This window comes from Aquila chrysaetos, chromosome 12 (assembly GCF_900496995.4).
Source record: "Aquila chrysaetos chrysaetos chromosome 12, bAquChr1.4, whole genome shotgun sequence".
NCBI classification, from domain to species: domain Eukaryota; kingdom Metazoa; phylum Chordata; class Aves; order Accipitriformes; family Accipitridae; genus Aquila; species Aquila chrysaetos.
In genome coordinates, this window is record NC_044015.1 from 24,291,442 (window position 1) to 24,317,108 (window position 25,667).

The 25,667-nt window shown below is 40.5% G+C and overlaps 1 protein-coding gene across 4 annotated transcripts in view; it reads left to right on the top strand.

Annotated features, from left to right (window-relative positions):
- The first annotated feature begins 7,724 nt into the window (after positions 1-7,724).
- TGFBR3 (transforming growth factor beta receptor 3) overlaps positions 7,725-25,667 on the top strand; it is a 125,382-nt gene continuing 107,439 nt past the window's right edge. For 3 of the 4 annotated variants that reach the window (XM_030032390.2, XM_030032393.1, XM_030032392.1), the window contains exons 1-2: positions 7,725-7,980; positions 22,822-22,997. In XM_030032390.2, coding sequence (XP_029888250.1) covers positions 22,937-22,997 — 61 coding nt within the window. In that variant the 5' untranslated portion in view covers positions 7,725-7,980; positions 22,822-22,936. Of the gene's footprint in view, positions 7,981-10,741; positions 10,759-22,821; positions 22,998-25,667 lie in introns of those variants that run through there. The other variant, XM_030032391.1, reaches the window with a different exon arrangement.

Below are 25,667 nucleotides of genomic sequence, written 5' to 3' on the forward strand. Positions count from 1 at the left end.
CAGTAAATTATGTGTCAAATTTAAGCGTAAACCCTTCAAATATTATATGTATGCACTTGTCTTATATCTCCACTCAGACTTAATGGAGGACAGTTAAGATTGATAGGTCATATTCCCTGGCACATGTGTTATTGTAATTCCAGGGATGATGAACTAACACATGGGAAAAACAAATGTCCAACATAAGGCACTAATCAGTAGCAGTCTAAAGCAAAATGAGGAATGTAACGTATTACAGATCACTTGGAGGGATGAAATTGAGATCCAACGCTTGCAAAAAGACTCTAACTGTTATACACAAAGACAAAAGAATATGTCCTCTGAAATAGTTAACACTGCACAGTATATGTGAAGGAAAAACTTTTACATTAATTCATAATTCCAGCCAGATCTAAACTCTAAGTCACATAGGAAAGTATAAAATTAAGCACTTTTACACATTTCTTTTGTAGTAGTACTGGTAATTTCCATTACAAAAGAAAAATAAAGGTCTGTTCTCCAGGAGCAGTTCTAAACATGAGCACAGAGCAGCAGTGCAGAATTCCTTCCTCGAACTTTTGGAGTTCAAACAAGAGATAAATTAGAGCCTGGGTGATACATCACGCAGTGATTCCCAAATCCAGAAACTTTGCCATAGGTTGGTATTTAAGTTCATATAGCTAGTAGGTTTAAATGGGTGACTTTTCCTTGTGAGGGAGCAATTTTGGAAACAAACTGAATACTAAAGAGAGACTCATTTTACGGTTCCCCTTTAAAAGTGATTACCTAAACTGGGCTCCAAAAATATCATACTGTATCATCTTATAAACATCTAGTGACCTCCTCATCCTCAAGCCCCTTTGCAAACAGACTGATAATAAAATGGTAGCTTTATATAAAATAAGGACGTGCAACTTCTGGGTTTTTTGGTTGGTTGTTTTTTCTATTTTTGTGTTGGTTTTGGTTTTGTGTTTTGTTTTTTTTTTTTTAATTCACATGAAATTTTCTAATTTTACTGGGACTTACAGCAAGATTCTGAACATCTAGCCAATTTTGTTTTGGGACAGAAATATCACTTAAGCAGTCTTATTTCAGGCATTTTTACTGTGCTGGATGAAATTTACTTTATGAAAGATAATGACTATGTACCTAGCTGCTTGATTTTTGGCTCTGCTTCATCTGTGAGGCAGACTGTACTTGAATTTCCTTCCATTTCTGTGTCATGACCCAGTGGATTGTGTCCTTGCAATCAAATCATATTGGGAAAGGAGGAAAAAGAGAAAAAGAAATCAACAAAAGATCAAAAGGGCTAAAAGAAAATATCCAAGCCACATAACTAATACAATGTGTCAAAATTCAATGCGTCAAACTTCAATGCTCAATTACTTTGCCTTGCATTCCTTTCTTTCACTTACCTTTGCTAACTGAAGTTGTTGGGTCTCTATGCAGCAGCTTTGTCGTGATGTTTTTCAGTGAAACATTTGCCACCCTGTGGATATTATATAAATAAAACCCAATAAAGTAATTAGGCCGTTGTATACATGAGAAGATTTTAGCCTGTGATATTTACATCTTCGCTGCAAAGAATTCCACCCATAACATGGTCTTGAAACCACAACCATGCAGTATAAAGTTCAAAACAGAATACAGCAGTTTGGGGCCCGATCCTGCAAACCACATGTGCAATTTTAGTCATATGTGTAATTCCATATTTTAAGTATTAACAGCAGTGAATATGAGTTATTTAATATGTGGGCTTGAATCTGAAAGTATGTGTATATGTTATTTATGAAATAATTTTTATATGACTAAGTACTAGGTGTGTTATGATCAAACGTAAAGAGAATTGTCCAGAACTGAAGAGTTTAAAGTCACCTATTAACTTCTGCCTATTTGATTAGATTTTGGATTGAGCTCTAAACAGACAACATGCAATATGAAGAATGGGATCCAGCCAGAAAGAAGTGATTGAGCAGTGAAGGTATGTAGTTTCACATTTTTCTTGTTTGATCTTTTGTTGATTTTTCCCTTCTCTCATACAATCTCTCTTTCTCTCCTCCCTCTTCTGGTCTGTTGTGTTTGCACTTGTTAGGTTGAGGGCCTATAAACATCTTATCAGAAAAATGTTGGAAGGAGGGTAAGGGGCATATCAGAGTCAGTAAAAGAGGAGTGCTGGGTATAGGGGAGCCTGTGCAAGGCACGCAGGTAAGAATGGGAGGCACAAAGGGGATGGTTAGTCATGCTGGAGGGTTTTGGTCTTTTTCCTTCCTTTTTTTAATCTGAAGTCTTTAAGAATGTGTTATTTAAATTGGATATGTAGCATCAGTTTTGAGTTCAAAACCCATGGTACCTTCCAGGATTGGGTTGTATATGACTTGTCTGTGTTTGGAATTACTCCAGATTTGCTGCTGCACTTGAAATTTATTCCCTGCCTCAATCCAAAGTAATTTTCAAGTGTAGACAAGCCTAACAGTTCAACACTAACATTGACTTACCTTTGGCAAAAGTTTTAGGTGTTCAAGGAATGCAGGATCATTCAGTAAGGAATGTAGAATTTTACCTCATTATTTTGTATTAATGAGTTATTTCCTAAGAAGCTTTTAATGGCTTAATTTTATTAACTGAACCTTCCTATTAAAGGATGCATGGGTAGAGTCATATAACTGTAATGATGAAGTTATTGCAGCGTAACAACCCATACCTAGTCAGCAACCTACAGTTAAGGCTTTTAGACCTTTCCTTTCCCTGCCTCCAGCTGCACAATAAAACACTTCATCTTAAAACACAAAGTTAATTTTAAATAATAGCATTTTACCGCAGAGAGGGACAGAATGGGCGACCTGGGCAATAACTGCACTCATCTAAACATACTCCTTGTGCTTGATCCCAGTTCCAAACCAACCTTATGTAAAAGATGTACTTGCAAGATGCCTACTCATCCATTCCTTTTTTGAAATTTAGCAAATTGGGATATTTACTCTCTTCTGGACTTTCAAAACTACCAATGCTTCTCTAGTATTTCAAGAGCATGGCTGCTGGCCTGTTTTCTGGATCCAGGCTTACAGAACCTGTGTTGACTTAATGTAGAACATGATAGATAAATTTAAAAGCAAATGGTCAAGCAGTTCTTAGAACAGTGTGGTCCTTCCTATCTCTGGGGTTTTTTTGTTGTTGTTTTTTTTTTTTTTAAATGCTATAGTGGGTGGGACAAACTTTTAGCTTTGAAAAGATTCTAGACACTGTATAAAGTAAGACAGAGTTTCGTGAGAATTAGTCCTTACTCAGGTGTGAGAATAATTTCTGTGATCTTGAAATACTTTATGACAAGAAAATATTTTCATACTAAGTTGCTCATTTATGGAAGTCTGTGCTTTCAGGATTAGAGTCTCCAAGTCAATTTGAGAATAAACATTTTGTAGAGCTATTGTACCCTACATTTCTTTTGGTGGGTGAAGTACTTTTAAATAGTGCTATAAATAGGCAAGTGATCATCAGATGCCTACATCCTGCAGTAACTATTTAAAGCCCACTTGTACTTGTGGCAGCGGATTCATCGTAAGAATATGTTCATTAGCAGGACGTATATTCAATGCCATACCAACTACAGCACTTAGTCCCTAGCTCCGTGTTTAGTCCCAAGGCCCCAGTCTAGTGTCAGAAGGCAGAGAGGATTCTGTGTTTCTTAAAACTGTGGAAATTACCCAGGCAATAATGTTTTTAGTATGGTAAGGTTTTGAGAACAAGTGAACTTTAATTCTGCTGTTAAACTCAAATCTATTTAAAAAAATGTTAGTTTATGTGAAATTTGATTTCACAAGAAGTTGAACGCTGTGGCTTTGGTTCAATAAAACAGCATTGGTTAACTATAAATAACGCTATGTGATCTTCAGTAGTGTCTGCTTAAAATTATGTGCTTGAAGTTTTTTGTTGAATCAGTGGTAAATGTGCTAAGCTGAGCTCCTTAGTGGATATCTGGTATGTTGGGCACTCAAGAATGTGGCTGATGCCAAGGCTGTTGGGCTCACATAAACCCAGAGTAACATGGGATGTTGTCTGTACCTTATAACAGAGCGTGATGTGAAGACCTTTGGCTTAGGGCTGATGAAGGCGGGTGTATGTATGCTGCTCATTACTGTAAAGATCTAAAATAAGAAGAAAGGGTGAGAATTGGGGTTTTTCAGACTGGACAAGAGGAGGCTCTGGGGAGAGCTTATTGCAGCCTTTCAATACTTAAAGGGGTCTTATAAGAAAGATGGGGACAAACTTTTTAGCAGGGCCTGTAGCGATAGGACAAGGGGTAATGGTTTTAAACTAAAAGAGGGTAGATTCAGACTAGACACGAGGAAGAAATTTTTTTACCATGAGGGTGGTGAAACACTGAAACAGGTTGCCCAGAGAGGTGGTAGATGCCCCATCCCTGGAAGTGTTCAAGGTCAGGTTGGATGGGGTTGAAGATGTGGTTGAAGATGTCCCTGCTCATTGCAGGGGGGTTGGACTAGATGACTTTTAAAGGTCCCTTCCAACCCAAACTATTTGATGATTCTATGATTATAGAATGGTATCCAAATTAATAAGCCCTGTCCCTGGGAAGGATTAGTTAGTTCAGGTTGGATGCCATTTTAGTGGATTGATACTGCTTCTGGCTTGGGTGAAGTGAACTCAGCTGACTCTTTGGTGCAGGTTACAGCTTTATGACCATAATGTGAAGTTAGTAATTGCAGCTGGCCCTTAATTTTGTGTGACTAGTAAATGAGTACTTGTTATCCACAGAAGTATCCCTACTGAATTTCATGGGCCTGTGCAAATAAAAGCGTTGGTGCTAATGACCCAGAATCGATGCTGTTTAAAAAAAAAAAAAGGAAAGGAGGAAAAAAAAGAAATTAAAACTGCCAAGTGATGTTAATAGTTTTAACTTGGTTCATATTCTGTAAGATGAGAATTGACATTTACTTAGGCTTAATTCTGTAGCACTCTGAAAACCTCTAAACCTCTTGCAAAAGTGAACTGTCACAGCTTTCATACCTCTTAGTGAGGATAATACATTAAATTGCTGCGTTGGGCCAATGCCTGCTAAGTGAAATAATCCTGCCCTGGACAAGAAGTTAATCCCTAGATCAGCAAATACTTAAAAAGTAAGTAAAAATGTAAATTATGTATATAATTTTATTCTACAGCTGCAAAGATTGAACACTACAGCTAAGATTACTGGAATTTTCCTTGGTTTTAATAGGAAATGAGGTGTTTTCTGTTTATTCTGCCATGAAACGTAAAAAAAAAAAGAAAAAAATTCCCAAAGCCAACTGTATAACATTATGTTCTTGGGTGACATGCACCTAGTTGTACTTTTATGTGACAATTTTTCATGTCTTCATATACATGAACTTCATATACATCAACTCTCATCTGAGTTACATATTAGTTTATAACTAAAAATCAGTCTTGAGCATGTCTTGGAAAGTCTTGAACTTTTTCAGACACCAGGGGAAATAGTGTAAAGTCTGAACTATGGTCAAGGATGCTCAGTACCTAACAGAGTTGGCTCCAAGGACAAGAATCAGTTCTTAACCAACATCAGTGAAAATGGTGAAAATAATTTGGCTGGGGCCAGACCTGTGTACAAAGAATTTGATTTTGCCAAGACTTGTGCACACATTTGACTTCACAAACTTGAAGAGCTTTCATAGCTGCTCATTTGAGTGAACCTAATCTGTTTAATTTAATCTTTGCGGGATTGGGACCTAAAAGAGTATTTAAAAATAATTGGTTTGCTGAAGTTTCAATCCCATTTTTAATCAGCGCTCTGGAATTTCAGCTAGCGGAAATATAGTAGACACACAATATGCATTGAAATACATACGTTGCATTTAGTGCTGTAGAATATTAATTTTCTTCTTTGTTGAAGGGACTTCCCCCACCTCCACATCTCTCTTGCAAAGATTTTACATCCTACATATAGACTGAGAGTGATAAGAGAGGAGTATGTCATGCTCCAACATGTGCAACTTTTCAAACACTAAAAATAAATAAAAAATTGTGTAAGTGAGCTTAGGCTGCCAACAAGCCTGAACTTGTATTTTACTTGTTTCTGCAGGTTTTATAAGGCTGTTCACGAAAATATTTAATGCAGACTAAATGCTTACTATATAGCAACCTGTGATTTGCTTGCTAGAGGTCTCTTATATACAGATAATGTAGAAGTTTTGAGGCCTAGTCTTTGGGGGTGCTCAGCACTTCCCAGGACCCAGCCATTTACTGATGTATGGTATGTGCAGCAGAACTGTACGAGTAAGACTTGTCCAAATAAGTGGAACTCAAAATTAAGCGTAAGCGGCAATGGATTATTCCAGGTTGCAAATTGGCATTTCAAGAGTGGCTAAAATTGCATCTGAACTCTCTTAACAGACCTCTTGGGTAGATGTAAGAACTCAGCATTCATTGACAATTTGGGGACAAACGGCCTGATGGTTAATGAAGTCAAACAGTGCTATAAAACAATTGACCCCCCCCCCGCCTTGCCGCCAGTAAGAAAGCAGATTAAACTAGTAAAATTTTGTTGAAACATTGTGAAACTCCTCTGCATTTCTCTGTATCTCTGCATGGTCTCCATGCCTATACAGGAATATTTGCTTATTTGGATATATTGGATTATAGGATTAGGGCTCAATTTTGCAATGGGACCTTTGCTGTATTAATGTTTTGCAAAGTGCCAGTAGTGCTAAGAATTACTATGACTTCTAAAGGATGTATAGGTGATGAGAACGGCAGAGCAGCACAAACCCGTCCTTGTCGTCTTAAGATACCGCATCGGAAACTAATTCTCAGCTCATCCTTGCTGAAGGAGAAAATTACCGTCGAGCTGGGCCATGGGTGGAAAGGCCTCCTCACCCACGACGTGGCTCCCTCGATGACAGTTTGCTCCAAAATTCAGTAGTCTTGACATTGCTGAAAATGGGAGTTTTGACAAGCTTAAAAGCGTGTTCTGTACTGAACGACACCTTCTGTTATCTTCTACCGTGAAGTGGCGAACGCTGCCAGGTCCGGACTGTTTTGCTCAGCGTACACGGCGTCAACTGCGCGGCGTGGACCGAAACTCACTTAGACTTCGGCTTTCACATGCCATTACCGCGCTTCCCAAGAAGGCGCGCTGCGCTGGCTGCGCTGAGGGGGCGGCCCCGGCCTCGCTCCCTCCCGGGGCGGCTGCAGCGGCCGCGCTGGCAGCCGAACGGGGCTCGGGAGGTCTTCGACATCCGCTCGGGGGAACCCTACCCGCGGCCGGCGTAGGCGCAGGGCTGCTAATTCATACCGCCTGCTGCGTTTAGCGGCCGGTATCGCGTACGCGTCCAAACGGAGTCAGCGGGCGCGGTACGCCAACCGCTTAACGTACTTCTCAACGCAGAGCATTTCAAGCGGTCGCTAACGAAGGCCGGGGAGGGTGCCGCTCTCCGGCGCTGCCGCGTGCGGGGTCTATCGCCGTTGTGCCCCCTGGCCCCCCTCCGCGGCTGTGGGGGTTTGAGCCGCGCGGGGCGCGGCCGGTCTCCGTTCGTGACCGGGCCGACCGTCACGCTGCCCCCGCGGGGAGGGGGGGGTGCTCAGGTGCGGGCCGGGGGCGCGCGGGGCCCGGGCCGCGCGCGCGGCGGCGGCGGCGGGCGCGAGGGGCGGGCGCGGGCGGCCGTCACGGCGCCGTCCCCGCCCCGCGCCCAATGGTGGCGCGGCGCCGCCCGCCGCCCGCCCGCCCCGCCCCGCCGTGTGCGCGGCGCTGCCGCGCCATGGGGTTACTCGCGGGCTGGGGGCCGGGCGGGCGGCTGCGCGCCTCCTCCTCCCGCGCACCGCGGGCCGGGCAGTAGTGGCCGGCGCTGGGCGGCCTCGCCGAGGGCTGCCCTCCCCTCCCGTCCCGTCCCGTCCCGTCCCCTCCCGGCCGGCCGGCGCGGCGGTGCCCATGGCGTAGCCGCGCTGCTGCGCGCCTGCCCCCGCGGGACGCGGCGTGGACAGACCTCCTGCCGGGTAGGTGCGGCGGCCGCGACCCCCGCCCCGTCGGCGGGCGGCCGGGCCCGGGCCGGGCGGAGGCGTCGGGCGCGTCAGCCTGCGCGGGGCTGAGTGGGGGCAGCAGCGGGCGGCGGCGCTGGGCGCGGCGGCAGGGTCCCCGGGGGGTCCCCGGGGGGGTGGGCCGCCGGCCTCCGCGGAGCTGCCGGGCTCAGGGGTGCGGGACCTGCGAGGGGGTGGGACGGGCAGTGTCCGCGCGTGGGCGGTGAGGCGCGCTGGCAGCGGCTCGCCGGTCCGGACCGTGCAAACGTGCAGGCTCCGTGCGAGAATTAAGTGGAGAGGCGTGAGGTGGGCTGCCGGCGGGTAGGAGCTGCAGGTGTCCCAGGGAAAATCATTTGTGCCAGGCCGGCTGGTACCTGCTGGGCGAGTTCCTCACGGGCACCCAGGGAAATCCTTTCCAGATGCTAACGCTGCTGTGCCTGTGGGGGTCATCGTACCCTTAACGAGGCCGGCTGGGAATTTAGGAATATACTAGCAGAGCGTATATTCAGTGTACGGGAGAAAAATACAAAGGCCCCTATCATGTCACTTTGTTACAGTTTCACTGAGGAGTTGTTGACCTGTGGGATTTACCCTTGTGTGTTTTGCAGGGGATGTACTGGAGTCGACGGGCTGGAGCCTTCTGAGTTCGTCTCTCCTACTAATAACAATAATATGCCATTAAAGTTAGATGTAAATTAAGTAACTTTTTCAACTTTCCCCAGTTTCGGATGCACTTGTAGTTCCAAAGTTATTGTTATTGAAGTCAAACAGTATGGGAGAGGATACTTCTTGTCTTTTTCAAAAGAAAGGACTTCAGGTGTAGCAGCGTGTGTGGTTACGCCTTTTCCACTTGCTGTGGATGTAACCAGATGTAAATCTACTTATCTCAGTTGCGTTAAGCTCTAGCTGTTATAATTTAATTGCCATCATTTATTATTTCCTTCTCAAAGGTATGGTCATCAGCCCAGTCCAGTTTTGACAGAAACCTCTTGACAGGGTTTGTAACCAGTTAGAGAGAGACTTGGATGAACAAGTGCCATGGTTTTGTTCCAAGAAAGAAATTTTCCTGGTTGGGTCTGTATTTACCCCAAACTAAGTATTTATTTACTTTTTTTGGATGAGGCCAAGCAGGCTGATAGTAGACCTCTTCTGGGGAGAAAACCCAAAGTAAGAGAGTCACCTGCTCTACTATTAGGTTCGGCTCATAGTGACCTGGAGCACTGTTGCTATCATAGTCTCACACACGGAAGACTTTAAAACTACACGTGTAAATACAACTTCTTCCAAAGACAAAATCTATCTGTTTATCACTTGCTAGGAATACTTTATTTCCCTTACAGTCCGTGTTTTTTCCACGGATGCCAGGGACAACATGAGTTGGGAGCTGTGTTTTAATTAGCCCTGCACAGGTGTCCTGTCAAAGTATTTCTAACAAGAGTGTTAGCAAAATGTTAATGGAAGATGCTTATTCATTTGAAGAGCTCCAGTTTAACCCATGAAAGCTTACAGGGCTTGGATTCTAGCTGAGGAGGAGCCGCTCTTGTTAGGAGGCAGACCTGGGCCGACACCAACTGCTGCCGCCGGTGCTCGGTATTCCCGGCTAGCTGGGGGAGGAAGGGAGGGACGGGTGTTGGAGGGGGGGCAGGTTGTTGGCTTCCTTCAGTGAAGAGTCCTTTACTCTGAAACTTGCTTCCCCCAATTGTTTGCTATAGTCCAACCTTGTTAAGTTTAAAGTGACACTTCAAATTTTTCTCTTGTACTGTGCTTTCTCTCTTCGGGGAGGTCTTGTTTGGTCATTGATTCTGATGCACGTTTTGTGTGTCCTGAGCCTCATTTAGTCAGAGCGTCTAAATGATATCTACCATGGATGTGATTTCTTTTAAAAACTAAGTTTAAATTTTTGTTCTCTGGCATGCAAAACATCCTTTAAGACCCCAGCATCTTGATGCCTACCTCTAGGAACAGTGTTTTGAAGTTAATTGCTAAACCAGCAGGGGGAACACAAAACTTTCTATGAAGTCTCTCTTCCTAGCACAGTTGCAATTTGTTAAAACTTTGGGCCTATACTTTTGATAGTATTTCTTTAGAAGATGAATGTCAATTTACTTGAAAAAAACCCTCACAGCCATACATTGGAATAAACACGTTATTTTTGAATGCTTGTTTATTAGTTTGCTCTAGCAGGCATGTCTCCCACTCTTCTGAATGGAATTTTTGTCATGTTAGCCAGAACTGAACTTGAAAAAACATTTGAGGTTTATTTAAGTGAAATTTCTCTTTGAAGATGTTTGAGGTGAATAATTAAACCCAAGAAATGATATTTTGAGTAATCCTGTAAAGTGTTAGATAATGAGCTAGACAAAATATATTTATGGTAAAACTATTACTGAATCAAAGTTATGATTTTATGTAGAAATCTTGAGAGCTAAAGTTGAGTTGCAAAAAAATTGTATTCTCACAAGAAACTATTCCTAGTATTTAGGGTTTGCATAAGAGAGATTATTTTTAGATATTCTCCTAGGTTTTAAGAAGTCATTACTAGCTTATTTTTGTAAAGATCAACTGACGCTCCCAGCACAGATCAATAATGATTTTTTGTTTTGATTTGTATTGGCGTAACAATTGACTACATCTTTTGTGCCAGGAATGCTGAATGTAAAGGCTGTTGCCAGAGAAGGTTATCTGGATGACATGCACTGATCCATATTGCTTTCTAGTCTGTGAAGTCTGATGCAGCCAAATGGCAAATACTTAAAGGTATGGGTATGCGAACAGATTGCTGAATGCTAAGTGAAGAGTGGGAATTTGCAGCATGTCAGCTATTCCCCAGTAAGAGCTAGGGAACGGACTCTTAACCTGCAGTAAATGTGAGATATCTTGCTGCTTATACTTGGGGTTAAGCTGTCTTTCGCTGATGGTGGGGTAAAAACATGCTTGGGAGCATTTGCCACGGAGTAACTGATTTGCTACTTGTGAGTGATAACAATTGTATATTCTCCTAGCATTAAGTCTTGGAGCAAGTGGAGACAAAATATAGTTCAATTGAAATCAACAGTCCCAGGTCAGGTTTAAAGGAAGCTCCTCTGGTTCTGGAATGGCACTGACTGCATACCAAGGTATTAAATGAATATGAATTTTCTTCCCATTGTTTCAGTGACCAGGTATACGTGTATTCCAATGGCCATGCATTCTTTTCTAAGACTGTTATCTGACATTGCCAGATGCTGAAGGTACAAAACGATGCATGTTAAGTTGCATTGACAATCTCCCTCTTCCATCATTTTTGTGGAATCACAAAACTTTCTCCCCTATATGGTTCTCTGAGATGCTGAGGTACCTAGTTTGTAAAGTCAAAGTGAGATTTCTGTTTTAATGTTATTTGAAAATAGCACTAAAGCCTTGCCTAATTTGTCTTAAAATTCTTTTGTTTGATATCTCCAATAATATTCTGTTAACATTTAAGAAAAATTACCAAGTCTTGGGCAATTTATATAGATCTCAGAAAATTCTCTGTTGGATACAGATTGCAAATATCTTTGCAATCACATTACTTTTGATCTAGTTCCACAAAATATTTGGGTATTATAAATAGGCATTACTTCTATAGCAGTAATATTTGTGGTGATTAGCAGTGGTGTGCTAGTTTCTAGCCACTTCATGAATAGAAGCATGTTTTGCCATAAAAACGTACTAGCAAAGAAGTAGTGCAGTTGGAATTGCTTTATCCATAACTGTGGATTCGCATTTTTATGTGCTGGCAGTCATCCAATAGAGCAGCATTTCTTGTGCTATTACAGCAACAATTAACTCTGTGGTAGCCGAAATGAAACAGATTTGCACATCTCTGGAAATCACTGAAAGAGGGAGTTTAAAGCTGCTACCTTGTATATAGCGCATATTTTTTATTTCCATTCTGGCAAAATAGATTTTGTTTTTAAAAGAACAGCCTTTATGACCTTGAGTATCTAAATAGTCATATTTGTCAGGTTCAGCAGAGAACATTTTATATATTGCATTGTAAGTGTTATATTGTTGAATTTACTGCTTACAAATAATTATGTCTGGCAAAATATGCTAGTTTATGATGTATTTATAATGAAAAATGGATTTATTAAGGAAAATGTGAAAATCATTATTTCATATTCATCCTGTGGATAGTACTTAAAATGAGCCATATCTGTTTATTATTAACAAATTTAATTCCGTTATATTTAGCACTTCTCTTTAATAGTCTGCCGAATTTCAATACACTAGTTGGCCAAGTTCAGATTTTTTTTTTTTTTCTCTCTCTCTGTTGCAACATGTTGTAAGATTTTGGGGGTCAGCTGGAAAGGGCCCCTTTTTCAAATAAGTTTAGTTGTGACCTTGCAAGAGACCTGTTTAGATTGCAGGCGAATAGCTTACCTAGAGGTCATGGGTCTGAAACAGGTTAATTATAGAGCTAACACGTATCGGTTGTTTTTCTGCACAGAAGGCAGTGATACGTAAGGTATCGTTAATGATACTGGAAAAGAATGGCAATTCACTCATACCCTGATTTCCTTTGTAAGCATAGGCATATTCTGTTGGAAATCAGTGTAGGTTGATTGTGTGAGTTAGGGACAATAAAAAAAATCCCGAAGTATCCAGTGAGCTTACTGTATAGTATAGATCTGCTGAATACATGTATTTCTTTGCCAAGAAGCTTAAGGTGGATCGAAGGTATGTCCTCTTTTGTCTTAGATTTATAGAAGTAATTTATAGACTATGGCCACATTTGACACAACGTAATTGAGAACTATGGTAGTATTTTATCATCAGTGGAATACTTTGTTTTTGGTAATGCTTTGAGTGAAGCAAAGTTCTGTTTTGATTTACAAAACAGCTATTGTGGTATTTGAAAAGATGGGTCTTCTTTTATTACATGAATGGACCAAGTCACTCCAGTATGTACAGCTCGTGCTATGTAATGGATTAGTTCCTCCCTCCAGTGTTTAAAATGACCAGTGTTTCTGAATACTTGTAGATCTGGTGGTTTGGTTCACTCCAATGATGAGGTATAGTGATTTCCTTCTGGAAAATTATATGGGAGTGTATCTCCATTCCGAGTGGAACGTGCCAGTGATGCGTATCTTGATTGAAACAAATCCTCATCACAGTGCTTATAAATGATAATTTTTATGAAAAAAGTTTTGCCTTGACCTGAATGTGTTTCTCTGCCCAACAAATTAAATTACACTGGTTATTTGGCAGACAACTAGGGAGAGGGTAGACTACTCCTACGCAAAGGGAAGCTCCTTTTGACTCATTCTTTTAACTGTGTGGCACTTTAAGGTCTTCCTTGTTTGTGTGGGAGAAGTTTCCTATCTTACAGATGTGCATCTGAAAATTTAGTGGCTAACAGCTAACTTTTGATAAATGTGTTTATCTTGTGTTCTTGTTTAGCAACCTAAAGAAATAATCTATTAATCTACCTGCTTTCTAGAGTAGGCCTTATTCTAGAGAGCAAAATTCAATACACACTTCTTTTGTTTTTTTGTTGTTGTTTTTTCCAAAATGTGGTTTTGATAATGCATGTGATTAAAGTACCTAGTAGTTAATATTCTAACCTGTTAATTTACATCTTGTAGTATCTTACGGCTAGTGGCAGTGGGGAGGGCTGATTTGTATCACCTCGTCCAATTCCCCTGCAATGGGAAATGCAGATTTTCAATCCTGTTCAATTTGCTGACCACCTTTTTGTTTGGGTTTTTTTTTTTTTTTCCCTCCCGCAAAGAGAATTGCATCCTTATGTAGTGAATTTATGCTTAATGCCATAGTCTTCCTTTTCATTATTACCCCTTGTGGGTTTCTCACGATTAACCCAGAGAATTTCAGGTATTTATAGGCCATGGTTTCAAAACCACCTTTCTAAATGTATAGAGGTCACTTCAAGATTTTAAATCCAACAGAGACCGATTTAGCTTTTTTCCTGGTAGAAAGGTTCCAGCTAGAATATTTCTAGATACAGTTTTAGGGTTTTGCAGTTTAGTCTTGAAAAAATAACAGCACCAAGGATTCATTGACAGCATAATTTGCTGAAATCTCTTACCCTGAGTGGAAGAAGTCTTGCTGAGTTGTTGGTAACTTTCCATCCTGCTGTGGTTCCTTCTCCACAAGGAGGTGCCTTCCCTAGTGTTATATCTGTCTTGATAGGTACATTAGAGCCATTATCTGTTTAGTTTAGGTGTGCAATTAGAAACTGAGCCAAGTAAAACTTAAGATAAATGAAATTTGTGTGAGGTTGTTGGCCGCTACTGTGTTTATGAAGAGTAAGATAGTCCAGTGCCAGGAAACCTATTCTGTTTCCAATTAGAAACCATTAAAAAAAAAAAAAAGTAATTAGGCCAAAGAAATTTAACTATAAGGAGGGAAAGTTGTAGAGATTTGTTTCATGCAATTTATGATCTTGTTCAGCCTGAAGATTCCTGTGCACTAGAAATGTTTTTGTTTCCAGGTAAAATTTTCAGAAGCAGCAAGTCCCATTTAAAAAAACATGAGCCTGGTCCCTGTTAGTTTTGGTGAGATATTACTGGTTGAGTTCATTGGGAACCTGTGTTTTATTTAAATGTAGATTTGAGACTTATAGATTTCTTGGGCTGCCATGAAAACTTTAACTCAGTCTATGTATGTACGTTTCTAGAAGTCTCTGCTTTTTTTCCTCTTCCTGCTACCTGAATGTTCATCAGGAAGATGGCATATAATTGTGCCACTGGTACTCCCTGATATGAGCAGTGAGATTTTTTTCATCCATCTTCTAACTAGAAGATGGAAACAGAACTGCCTAAAGTAGTATTGTCTTTCTAGGTAGGTGTTATGGGGGGATTGCTATGGCCATGTTGAGGTCCATTTATGACTTTTTTGCTTGTGAAAGAATAGACTAACTGCAAGTTGCACAGAAAATATGTGGCAGAAGCTGGTACTAGATTGCAGATTGCTCGAGCCGTTATAGTATAAGAACTGTACAGCATCCCAACATCTTGTTTTCTCCGCTCCCTTTAGAGATGCTCTGATGTAGGATGTCCCTGAGGGCTCTGCGTTAAAGTAGAAAAGTTCTGATTTGGTACTCAAGTTGCATGTAGGCTGTCTTTGTTAAACTGTGTCTTTGGTGCCACGTGCGCTCCCTTCTGTAGAGATTTGGTAACCTCTAGGAATTTCTGCTGTTGTCAAAAAGGAATCTGTTCCAGTCTCCTCCCCGTGGAAGAGTCTTGTGTACTTCTTCCACTAAAAGACTCCCGAATGCACTTCCTTCCCTTCCACCTATTGAAACCCTCCTACATCCTGATCCTGTAAGAGGCTATTCTCTTGTTTACACTTGGTAAGCAAAACCTTGCCCCTCAGCCTATAAAGATTCAGCTGCATACCTCCCTGTGTTCGGGGGAAGGGAAGTCCTGGGAACATACAACAGTATGATTTTTACCTTGTGTCTGTAAACTGTCTCTTACTTTTGTGCTATATTGTGCAATGATTATTCAGCTGAAACTTCCACAGTGTCTGGTGTCATGACTTTATTTTTCTGATCTAAACTCACAGCAGTTCAAGTCAGGTGATTAAAAAAAAAAAAACAACATTAGGAAGCTGAAGGGAAAGTTGGTTATGAAATGATACTGAGAATAGACACTCTCATCCACACCAGAGCTTCATGCCGGCTGCGGGCAAAATACGTACCAGGTAACAAAACCAACCTGAGTAAACTGTTACTAAAAAGGTAGAATGATTTCACATCTTTTATGGACTCATTTGTGTGTATTTTGTGGCTTCCTGTAATTTGACAGGCTACGTTGTAATACATTAATAAGAACATAAATAAACAAAATGTTAAAACAAAAATCACATGGTATAGAGGGGCACAATTGCTAAATGGCATAAAACATCTTCGCTTGGCACTTGTCCAGTTCCCATAGCCTTTAACTGTGACTTGTTGAAATGTCCCATTACAAGCACAGCAGCATGTGAACTGCAGGACATCAGAGTTACTTTTTCCCTGGGCTTTTGATATGTCAGGATTTTTAGTTTTATTACTGTTCATATATTCCCTGAAAATGAAACCAATTTGTTGTTTCTAAACCAGAATCTGTCCCCTTAATAGTTTATGAATAAGTTACTGTTTTGAGTTCTGAATGGTGGAACTTCATGTATATGCCTTGGACATAGGCATTAAAAAAATACATACAAATTTTCAATTCCACATCAATATTTGCTAACCCTATTGGTCAGCTTTTTGACCTGTATGTGTGCAAATCACGCAGAATTGACGGAGGATAAATAGCATATTTCTTTTTTCTTAGATGACAAAATGCATATTTAATAGCAGTGGGGTTATAAATAAACTTTCAAAAATTGTTCTAAGTTTATAGAACTGCTCATGTAGTTATCCATTTCTGTTTTTTTTTTTTTTTTTAATTGAGCTTGGGTGTACTTGATTACAAATGATTGCCTTTTTTACTTACGTGTGGAATGCATGTATTCATTGCATCCACATAGGGAACCAACATGGACAAATGGGACAAAAACTGGTTAAATGAGTTAAATGGTTGCCATGCATAAAAAAAACAAACAAAAAGTGAAAAAGCTTTGGCTGTGAAGGCCGCCTTGGATGGCCTAGAAACTTGGGTTCACGTTGCTATGGCAAAACAACACAAAGGGACAGATCCTGTTGGCTTTGCTCAAGTATCCCCATTCACTTCAGTGGGACTTGTGATGTGACTTACAGGAGGAGGAGGATTTTTGGCTTGCTTTGGTAGAGAAGCGTCTGTTAGCAGTGTTGTAGAGAGCTGTGCAACCTCTGGCACCGTGCATGGAAAGAGAAGGGAATTACCAGAGTCCATGTCGATAAGGAGGAGAGGAAGTGGAAGTTATTCTTCAGGCAGTAAAGGAAAAGGTTAGACAACGAGGAGGATAGAGTTAAGGGAAGGGAAGAACTTGTATGGGAAAGGTAGGTGGTGATTAAAGAAACAGATGGTGACTATTGGGGAAAAGGCTTAAGGGAACAGAAGTAAAAGGGGAATATAAAGCAATAAGAACCCAATTCAGCAATAAATGTGGCAAATTCCTGTGCTATAGAAGCCTTTAATAGGAAACAGAAACATGCCTAAATCTGTGGCTGTGGCCACCTGCAGGCATATATATTGCTAGGTTGGACTGTGCAGAGAAGCTTTGAAAAAGTAGGCAAAAATAAATTTACCAGGAGAAGAAAAGTGGGTAAAAATTGAAGCTAATGAGACCACTGATCTCAAGAAGAATAATATGTAATAGGTATGTCGCTAGAAGTACAGAAACAAGCTGTGTAGAAAGGTGCTCAAATGTTCTGAAGACAGAGCTTAATCCTAGGGCTTATACTCGGTCATTTTCATGTGTAGTTCTTCAAGCACTTCAGAGCAGAGTCCTGTCCCCATTTTGGAGAGCAGTAAGCAGGCATGGGGGTGGATACCTTTTTGCTGGCAGCAGAACAGCACAGAATGTGATTTCTTAGTAACAAGCCATAGACAATCCATAGACCACAGAGCCTTTCATCCTGGTAACTCCTGTCAGTGAGGTCTGGGAAATCCTTAGTGGAAAGGTGTTTTTTTAAGAGTAAGCAGCATGCTTCTAACTTCTGAATTCTTTGGTCATGTTGCAGTATTAAAGGTAACTTTTTAGTTTGAAGGATAGCTTTAAAAAAATCCACAAAAGACTGGAATTCTGAGGAAGATGAGTAGCAGATTTTTACAAAGAAAAAATATTTTGGTTAATGAAAGGTAGAGAGGTAACAGTAGTGTACTGAAGTGATTTGTGTTTTGTGCTTATTGCTGATGACTAACAAAGTCAGATCCTTTTAAATACCATTGAGTTTAAGGAGCCTTTGTTGTCCTCTAGCTTAGAGTAGCAATGAGATCTGTCCTGTGGCTAGCCTTCAGTGTGTCCTGGTGTTGTCCAAAAGCATCATATTTTTCAGTGTTTTCTAGCTAAGCTTTATGCATTAAAATTCTCATGGACATTAGAGGCTCCTACTTTAAACCAGATTAAAACCTCGTACTTCCTCCTCTTCTTGTCCTCCTGTACTTCAAAATGTGTTTCCCCCCTTCTACTCCCCCAGTCTTCTTTCAAACCTAATAAAATCTAGTAGTAGTAACATTTTTCCTGATGTTCCCAGTAGCACTCATTCCTGATTGCATCTACAAAATGATACTTCTCAACGAAACAGGCTCTTTTGTGCTTTTTAGATACTCGCTTTTATCGAGACTAGTGGCCTTTGTGACAGCAAACTTCAGCGAAAATGACCCCAGCAGACTGTGCCTCTTAGTCTTCAATGGCTCTGGCTGCAGATGCCCTCTTTTGCCAGCCTTTCTTGCAGCTTGTAGTAGTATAAAGCATTGGCATGAAAACTATGTTTAGTAAACCCGAAGCTCTCATGTCATCTTCTCTTCCTCATTGGGATTTTTTGGTTATACTTTTAATATGCCCTTTTGTGACCTCAGTTACAAAAATAGCTACCCAGATATACCCCAAAGGAAAAGAAGATTCTCTCGGAAATTTCTTTTGAATCTCAAATTGACTAGCAGTTTTGTTTACTTTTTGGATAAATAGTTTAGGTTCCCAATCCCTTTGCACAGCTTTCTTCTCTTATTTCGAAGGAAATGTCCTGCTATTCTGTGGACTGCCTCAACTTTTCCTAGTTTGCAGGTTTCGCATGTTCTTCTAGTGACAGCAGGTTTCACACCGAAGCAGAATCTGGCATGTTTTGCACCACAGCTGAATTTTTCTCACCTATTTTCATATTAATTTCTCCTTGGCACTGTCAAATGGTCAGATAATAGCAGCTTCATTGCTGACTTCTGTCACAGGTGAGGATGATCAGGTTTTCCAAAATACTGACAAATTGCCTGCTTAGTAGGTTTATCATTAAATGAATTAGTAGTAGAATTTTCATCTGTGCTTTTTGACTTGAATTGCTGCTGTGTAGCTGGCAGTTTGGATATCATCCATCCTAAATTCATGAAACTCTCTGTCGGTTCGCCACCTTTTCACAATGTCTTTCAAGATTTGAAATTTGCCCTCCTTTTTGAGTTTGTGAATGCATATCTTCAAGCAAGTGAGCTCTTTCTTTAGAAAGCTCTTCCAAATTTTCATTTATGTCTCCATTAGCCACCCTTCACGAGCTGGCAGAATTGGAGTAGAAGCCTAGGGCTTTGTGATCGTATAGCGTGTGCTCTGAGTTATACCTTGTAGATGTTATTGGCCAGTGGGTTGTGGTAGGAATCAAATCACTCTTTCTTTTTTTTTTTTTTTTTTCTTTGTACAGATGGAAATATGTATGTATTCTTTCTCCCTTTTAAATAATCTTTCCCAAATCAAAGTTGAATTGACACGTGGCCTTTTAACATACTTAGGTGGTTGGCACAGAATGGGATTCTCAGCTGCTCTCAGCAGCGTCACTTTATCTCCAGTTCTTTCCCTGTGGTCCCTATTTCTGCACAACTGTGTGCCTTATAAAAATGTCACTGAAGAATGAGAGGTTTGTGCTGATGGAAGAGTGATCTAAGTAATGTCTTGTGTTTTCCTGTTTAGTATATTACTGAGTGTATGTCCTTGTAGTTGCTCTTTTTCTGGTTTCTCTTTTGTTCCTTCTTGTTGATGAAATGGTTATATGTCAGGGACTCAAGTGTCAGAATGCTTATTCATTGCCTGTTTACACATAAGACATGTTGCAGGACATTATGATGGTCTTTTTTAGCCAGTGTTAGCTATAAACCTCATGACTTGCTGTATTTGATAGTTTTTCTTTGTGGCAGCATTTAAAAATTGAGTTAGCAACTAAATACTCTCACTGAGTAAATTTAGGTTTCTTTTCATCTAGAGACATAGCAACAAATTATTCCAGTTTACGTTTGACTTCCCAAATGATGTTCAGTATCTGTCATAAATTCCTTATGGCTTGCTGCTTTGGCATTAAACCTGTTTGATTTGGATTTTCAAGTTCAAAAACTTCTGTGTTAAAGAATTGTCCAACACTCTCGTCAACAGTTTATTATTTCTGTTTAATAAAGGTTGGCCTTAATTTACCATAAAGTTCAGTATCCCTCACGGATTTGAGGGTTTAGCTATATAACCTTAGACTCTAGGGGGAGATGAGAGATACCTAGGAACTCATTGAATGCTTCCAGTAGGTTCAGGATGAATAATTTTTACAAGCCTTGTAAATTGCCCAAGGAAGCCGTCATTTTCTGAAGTTTTCCTGTTTTGAGCTGTCTCTAGCATTGGTTTTGTGTGTGTGTTCGTCCTTCTCCAGAACTTTTTTTCTTGAAGATGAACCCATCTTCTACAAAATGTCACGGAAGAAATCTTTAGGTAAATCATGCTTTTTTGGGGTTTTAGGGTGGAGTGCTTTATGAGGCTGTGTTGTTTGTCTTGCTATTAATGATAGAAATTCATTGCAGTGTCTCGTTACCTCAGTCATGTTGTGTGGTAGTGTTGTAGTCTCACCCAATGTTTTTTTAAATGTATTGATCCTAGCAATCAGTGAAGAGAATAGTTTGTGCCAGAGAACCTGTAAGTGATGAAACATTCAACCTCAGTAACAGTGATATGTTTTAAGATGGTATAAGCAAAATTATACAGAACTGATGTTGTTGCACAAATGATATATAAGTAGGTATTGATTATTTCTCAAAACTTTTTTTTTCTCTTAGATTAAGTAACCTCTATTCCTAAGTTCAGGGCCAGTTTGAAAAAGGACAATGCATGGAAGAGAACAAAATGCAGTTTGGGTTTTTTTTTGTGGCTAAGGCTATTTTAAACATCCCTGGATAGTTTCACAGGTTCTTAATTTTTGAGGTCAAGGTTTCAGGTTAGTATGACTAACTATATTCACAGATAGTGACAGTCTCATATAATTTAATTCTGATGGAAAAGAATCTCCAGTTTGGGATACCTAGTCATACATTAATCATACATAACTTTGTGAATAGCAGATAACAAGATACCCATATCTTTTTCACTGTGCAAAGTGGTAAGTGTACCTCTTCAGAGTCAAGAGTCAACTCCTTTTCCCCAGACTGAGTGCCAGTAGGTAGAAGATAAAGATTACTAGGTAGCATTACTAGAGTTACCATTTCTCCAAGTGTTTCCTTTATTCACTGCTGTTGTCAGACAGTGTTTCCCAGCCACTGAAAGGGAGGGGATGAGGAGGTGCACAGGCAAGAGTACCAGTTACAGAATTTCAACCTAAAATATTGTGTGTCAAAAGCAAATGTGCTCCTTACATGGGACGCTGAGCTTGAAAGTGAACTGCGTGAAACCTCATGTTGTGATAGATATTCAGCTCCTTCCTTGCCCCATACATTTCTGTCCGACAGAAGTGTGGTGTCTGGGTGCTCCCAGCAGCCTGCAGAGCTGCTCCTGGGCTCTCCTCCCACGCAGGTGGGATCTGGGCCACCGCCAAGACTGGTCAGAGGTGCTAGGAGCTGGGTGCTGAGTGAAGGATCGGTTGGAGGCTGTAGTCCTGGCCTTGGGCGCCAGCAGTCCTTTCTTGGTGGGTAGCTGCAGCTCCCTCCGCACAGGGCAGTGCCATCTCTGCCGAATAACCCGTGGAGAAATTCTGCAAAGCAGTTTCTGGTGTTTTCCTTGTAGCTGTAGGAGTGCTATCAGCAGGTATCTTGAAGTGCTGGTCTACGTGTGCGTTTTCCTTGTGCAGACTTTCGATCGTGCACAGCACGGCACACGCTGTGTAACAGAGCCTAGCCTTTTGTCTGACTTTGTACTTGATTCCATTTTAATATCGGCAAGAACCTTTTAAATGGTATTCATGTTGTCATGGTTTAGATTTTGGTCCTGACTCAGCGTTTTGCTATCACTTAGCCCCATGATGGTTGTTTGTAACTGCTTGCATTGCTTTGTGGTGAGTGTTAGTGGTTGCTGAGGCATCATCCATCTGTCATCTGCTCCTGAAGGCTGGCAGTGAAGTAAAGTAGATAAGAGTTTTATTTGATTGAATATGATACCAGCGTTCTGGTTCCTTACCTACTTAGTCTATATTCTCATTCTAGACATCTAGATAACTGAGAATAGATTTAAAAAAAAACAGTGGTAGAGGATATTGTGCATCTAGTAAGTGTTTCCCCTCAAAAATCTGCAGTGTGCATTCTGGGGTCAGAAATTCTGGGGTCAGAATTGTCGATGTTTTTAATGTCTGCAAGCATCAGCTGTATCATAATTTATTTGTATAGCACATTTAAGTTGTTTTACTGACCTGGTATATCATGTCTTAAAAACTCTTAAAATAAAGATTCTGAACAGTTTTATATTTAGTGTCAAGTAGCAAAGTTTTCAGAATTTGTGGTACTGAGAAATGATGAGTTAAATTTATCATGTTACCCGTAAACCAGCTAGAGCACATGTGAAACATTTCTCCATGGTATGATAAAGGTAGCAGCAGATAAATAAACAAACAAATGTTTATATGTCCCAGAGAAAGTCTGAATACTTAAAATAAACATGTCTGAGGCTATGAGTACCACTGGCAGGCTTCAGCAGGACTTCAGTATTAGTTGACAGAAAGGACTCTGGGATTTCACTTTCAAGTAGATCACAACTTGTACAATGTATAATGTGAAAGAGCAACAGCTGTAAAGAAGTGCTGAAATGCAGGGGGGAAGAGTACTGAGCTATCAGTACGTAGGGTATCTGGCAATATAAAATGCACTCCTCTAGTAGTCCTTTAAGACAGAATTCTGTTTCTCTTGTTATGAGAGAGAATGTTAAATATCTAGTAACATTTCTGTAAGTTATATTTGTATTAAAATGTATTTTTACTTTTTTCGGTAGGCAATTAAAAGTCTGGAAGATTTGATTTCAAAACACACCATAAATTTCAAAGGAAGTAAATCTACATGAAGAGCTACAAAGGGAGTTGATTTGAGAAGATACAGCGTTTGCAAAAATGTCTTCAAGCTGTGTGACTTCAGTGTTTGCTTTGATGATTTTGTGCTTTGCAGCTGCAGGTAGGTGACATTATGTAAATCATACATTCGGTGTAACTTATTTTATATATTCAGAATTATTAATCAAAAATACTTTTTCATGCTGGAAAAATGTAGGTCAGCTGGAGTTTATGTCTAGGTTTTATATAAAACTGTTGTGATCATAACTGCTGGTATGGTGATGTGAGGAACAACGCTGTTGCTATAAGAGCATTTTCTTGCACCAATGTTCTCCCTTAAAATCACGGAAGAACTGCAGTAGTAATGTAAATTATTTTGGTAATTTATTTGTTTATTTTAAAAAAAAGATAATTGCATGTTGCTCGTATATTATAAAGGGGAAGGTTGCTATGGAAGCCTTTAGGAGTGGAAGCAGGGTAACTGTGCCAGCATGATACTGAGGCCAAGCTATTAGCTCTGTCAAGAGGCTGGATTTATTACCCTGGGTACAGGGTTGTGCTGGTGAAGCTGACCTAGGGTCTTTCTACAGAGAGGGTGTACCAGCTCCGCTCAGTGCTGCCTTCAAGGTCTATAATCTGGAATTAAGTCCAGATCATTTTAGTTCATAAAAAAAATTCTGACAAAATCCCAGAAAAGTTCATAAGAGGTCACTGAGTCCATCCATCCTTCCTGCCCTGTTGGGATAAACCTCATCTCAGTCATTCCTGACAGTTGTCTAATCTATTTTAAAGATAACTGTCAATGGTGGTGGCAAAGACCTTTTAGTAACAGTTGTTAGTGTTACTGGAGGTCTCATAGGTTGGGAAGATGCATTGCCATTTATGGGGATTGTTCCTGTCCCACGTTTTGTCCTAGATAGGGATTTTTAAAACAGTGTGTTGCAATAACTTGTGACAGAGAAAGGAAAGATCTGTAGAGTTCAAGTACCTAACTTATATTGTAGTTTCTTCAAGTGCTGAAGTGATTCTTCTCAGTATGTTTGTTTGTCAAAGTTCTTCCTGTGGTTGCAAGGGGAAGCCTCTTCTTATGTGTCCAGCTTGCATTGGGAGAAGAGGCCAAGTGGATATACAGTCAGTCAAAATGAGGTAGTGGGAAAAGTGGACAGATGGCTTGCTTAAATCTGAGATGTCCTCACTGTGGAAAAGATGACCAGCTTTGGAAGAGACAGAGCTGAGCAATTAAATGTGTTAAAATTTGGCTTCCTTTCATCGTCAGCATGGAAAATTATGTTGTTTCAAGCCCTCAGGCCTTGTGGGACTTTCTCTGGGGTTGACCTCCTGAAGGCATCCATCCAACATTAGTAACTTCAATTGTTTAATAGTACGTGATGCTAACATTTTGCAATAGCTTCATTACTGATGAACTTTCAGCAATACAGGGCGTGTCTGAGTGTGTCTGTGGCTTGAGCTGAGGATATGAATGCTCGTCTTGGCCGAGAGGAGTGATTACTTGGAGCAAATCTGTATCATTATAGATGCATAAAAATCTACTTTAAAAGAAAGTGCCAGTGTAGAAAATAAAAACTGTTTCTGTTGATCACAACCACAATTCCATTTTGCTGCTGAGGAGATTGCTTGCCTAAGTCAGCTTACCAGCTTTAATTAAAAACCACTAATTTAGAAAGGTTATCAAACATAGTACTACTATTAGAAAGTTACTCAGTGTTCAGAAACCTTAGCATGTCTGTCCTGAAGTTTATTGTGGTTTTTTTGGTTTTACTCCCCAATTCTGTGTTTTCCTCTGGCAGCTATCCTTGAAACAAACTCTTAAAAAGCACTATGGCCTTGGATATGATCAGATGCTTATTTGTAAGTAGAGTCATAGGAGGATTTTGGCTGGAAGTCTAGTCCAGCCACCTGGTCAGAGCAAGGCTAGATTCAAAGTTACTTCTTTGCACTATCTGCATGGGAAGAAGATAGCTGAAGGGAGTAGAAAGGGTCACAATTTGTTAGAGGGAGGTGAGGAAGCACTATCATTGTGGTTTCTAGCTGTGCCTGTCCTGTGGGTTTTGGTTTTCTTCCATGCTTTTTATTTTTGCGATAAATTCTTAATAAGAACAACTAGTTAATGTCCCTTACAGAGTATCATGAATACAGTAAGATAAGAGCAATGAAGAACTGATGGACTCTGATGAAGGAGAGAGACTGTGAGGTCACAGGCAGGTATAATTACAACTGAGGAAGGACAGCTCTCTGAAGGTCATTTAGATAGAGCTTTTGCAATGTTTTTCTCTTAGTAGTCACTGAGTCCTGTTAACCCAAACAACTATACTTTAAATGCAGGGAGTTTGTGGCTATAGGTGAAATATGGGTGGGAGCAAGCAACATGTTCTAGTCATGTGCCGAAAAAGCCGTGGCAGATGTCCATGAGCTATTGTCAGTGTGATGGCCATGGTGCTGCAGGCTTGGCTCTTAATTGCCGGTGTACAGAACCTGTACTTTTTCAGGCTTGAACCATTAACTTACTAGTACATATAAAACTAAGAAGTATAAATAAAATTCCTGCATGCCTGTGGTGAAGCCTGGGGGAGGCAGGGGGCAGCATGCCACCTCCCTAGGGTGTTGATTTTTATATATTGAGCCTTTTTCCAGCTTACTCTCTGTTTCTGAAGTAGTGAGGCTGCTGTAGGAGAGCACACCTTTATTTTGTTTGCCAGTCCTACGCTGACACTGCTATTATTGGTCTAGGTTTGGTTGCTGACTTTCCAATATCTTCAGCATTTTATCTTTT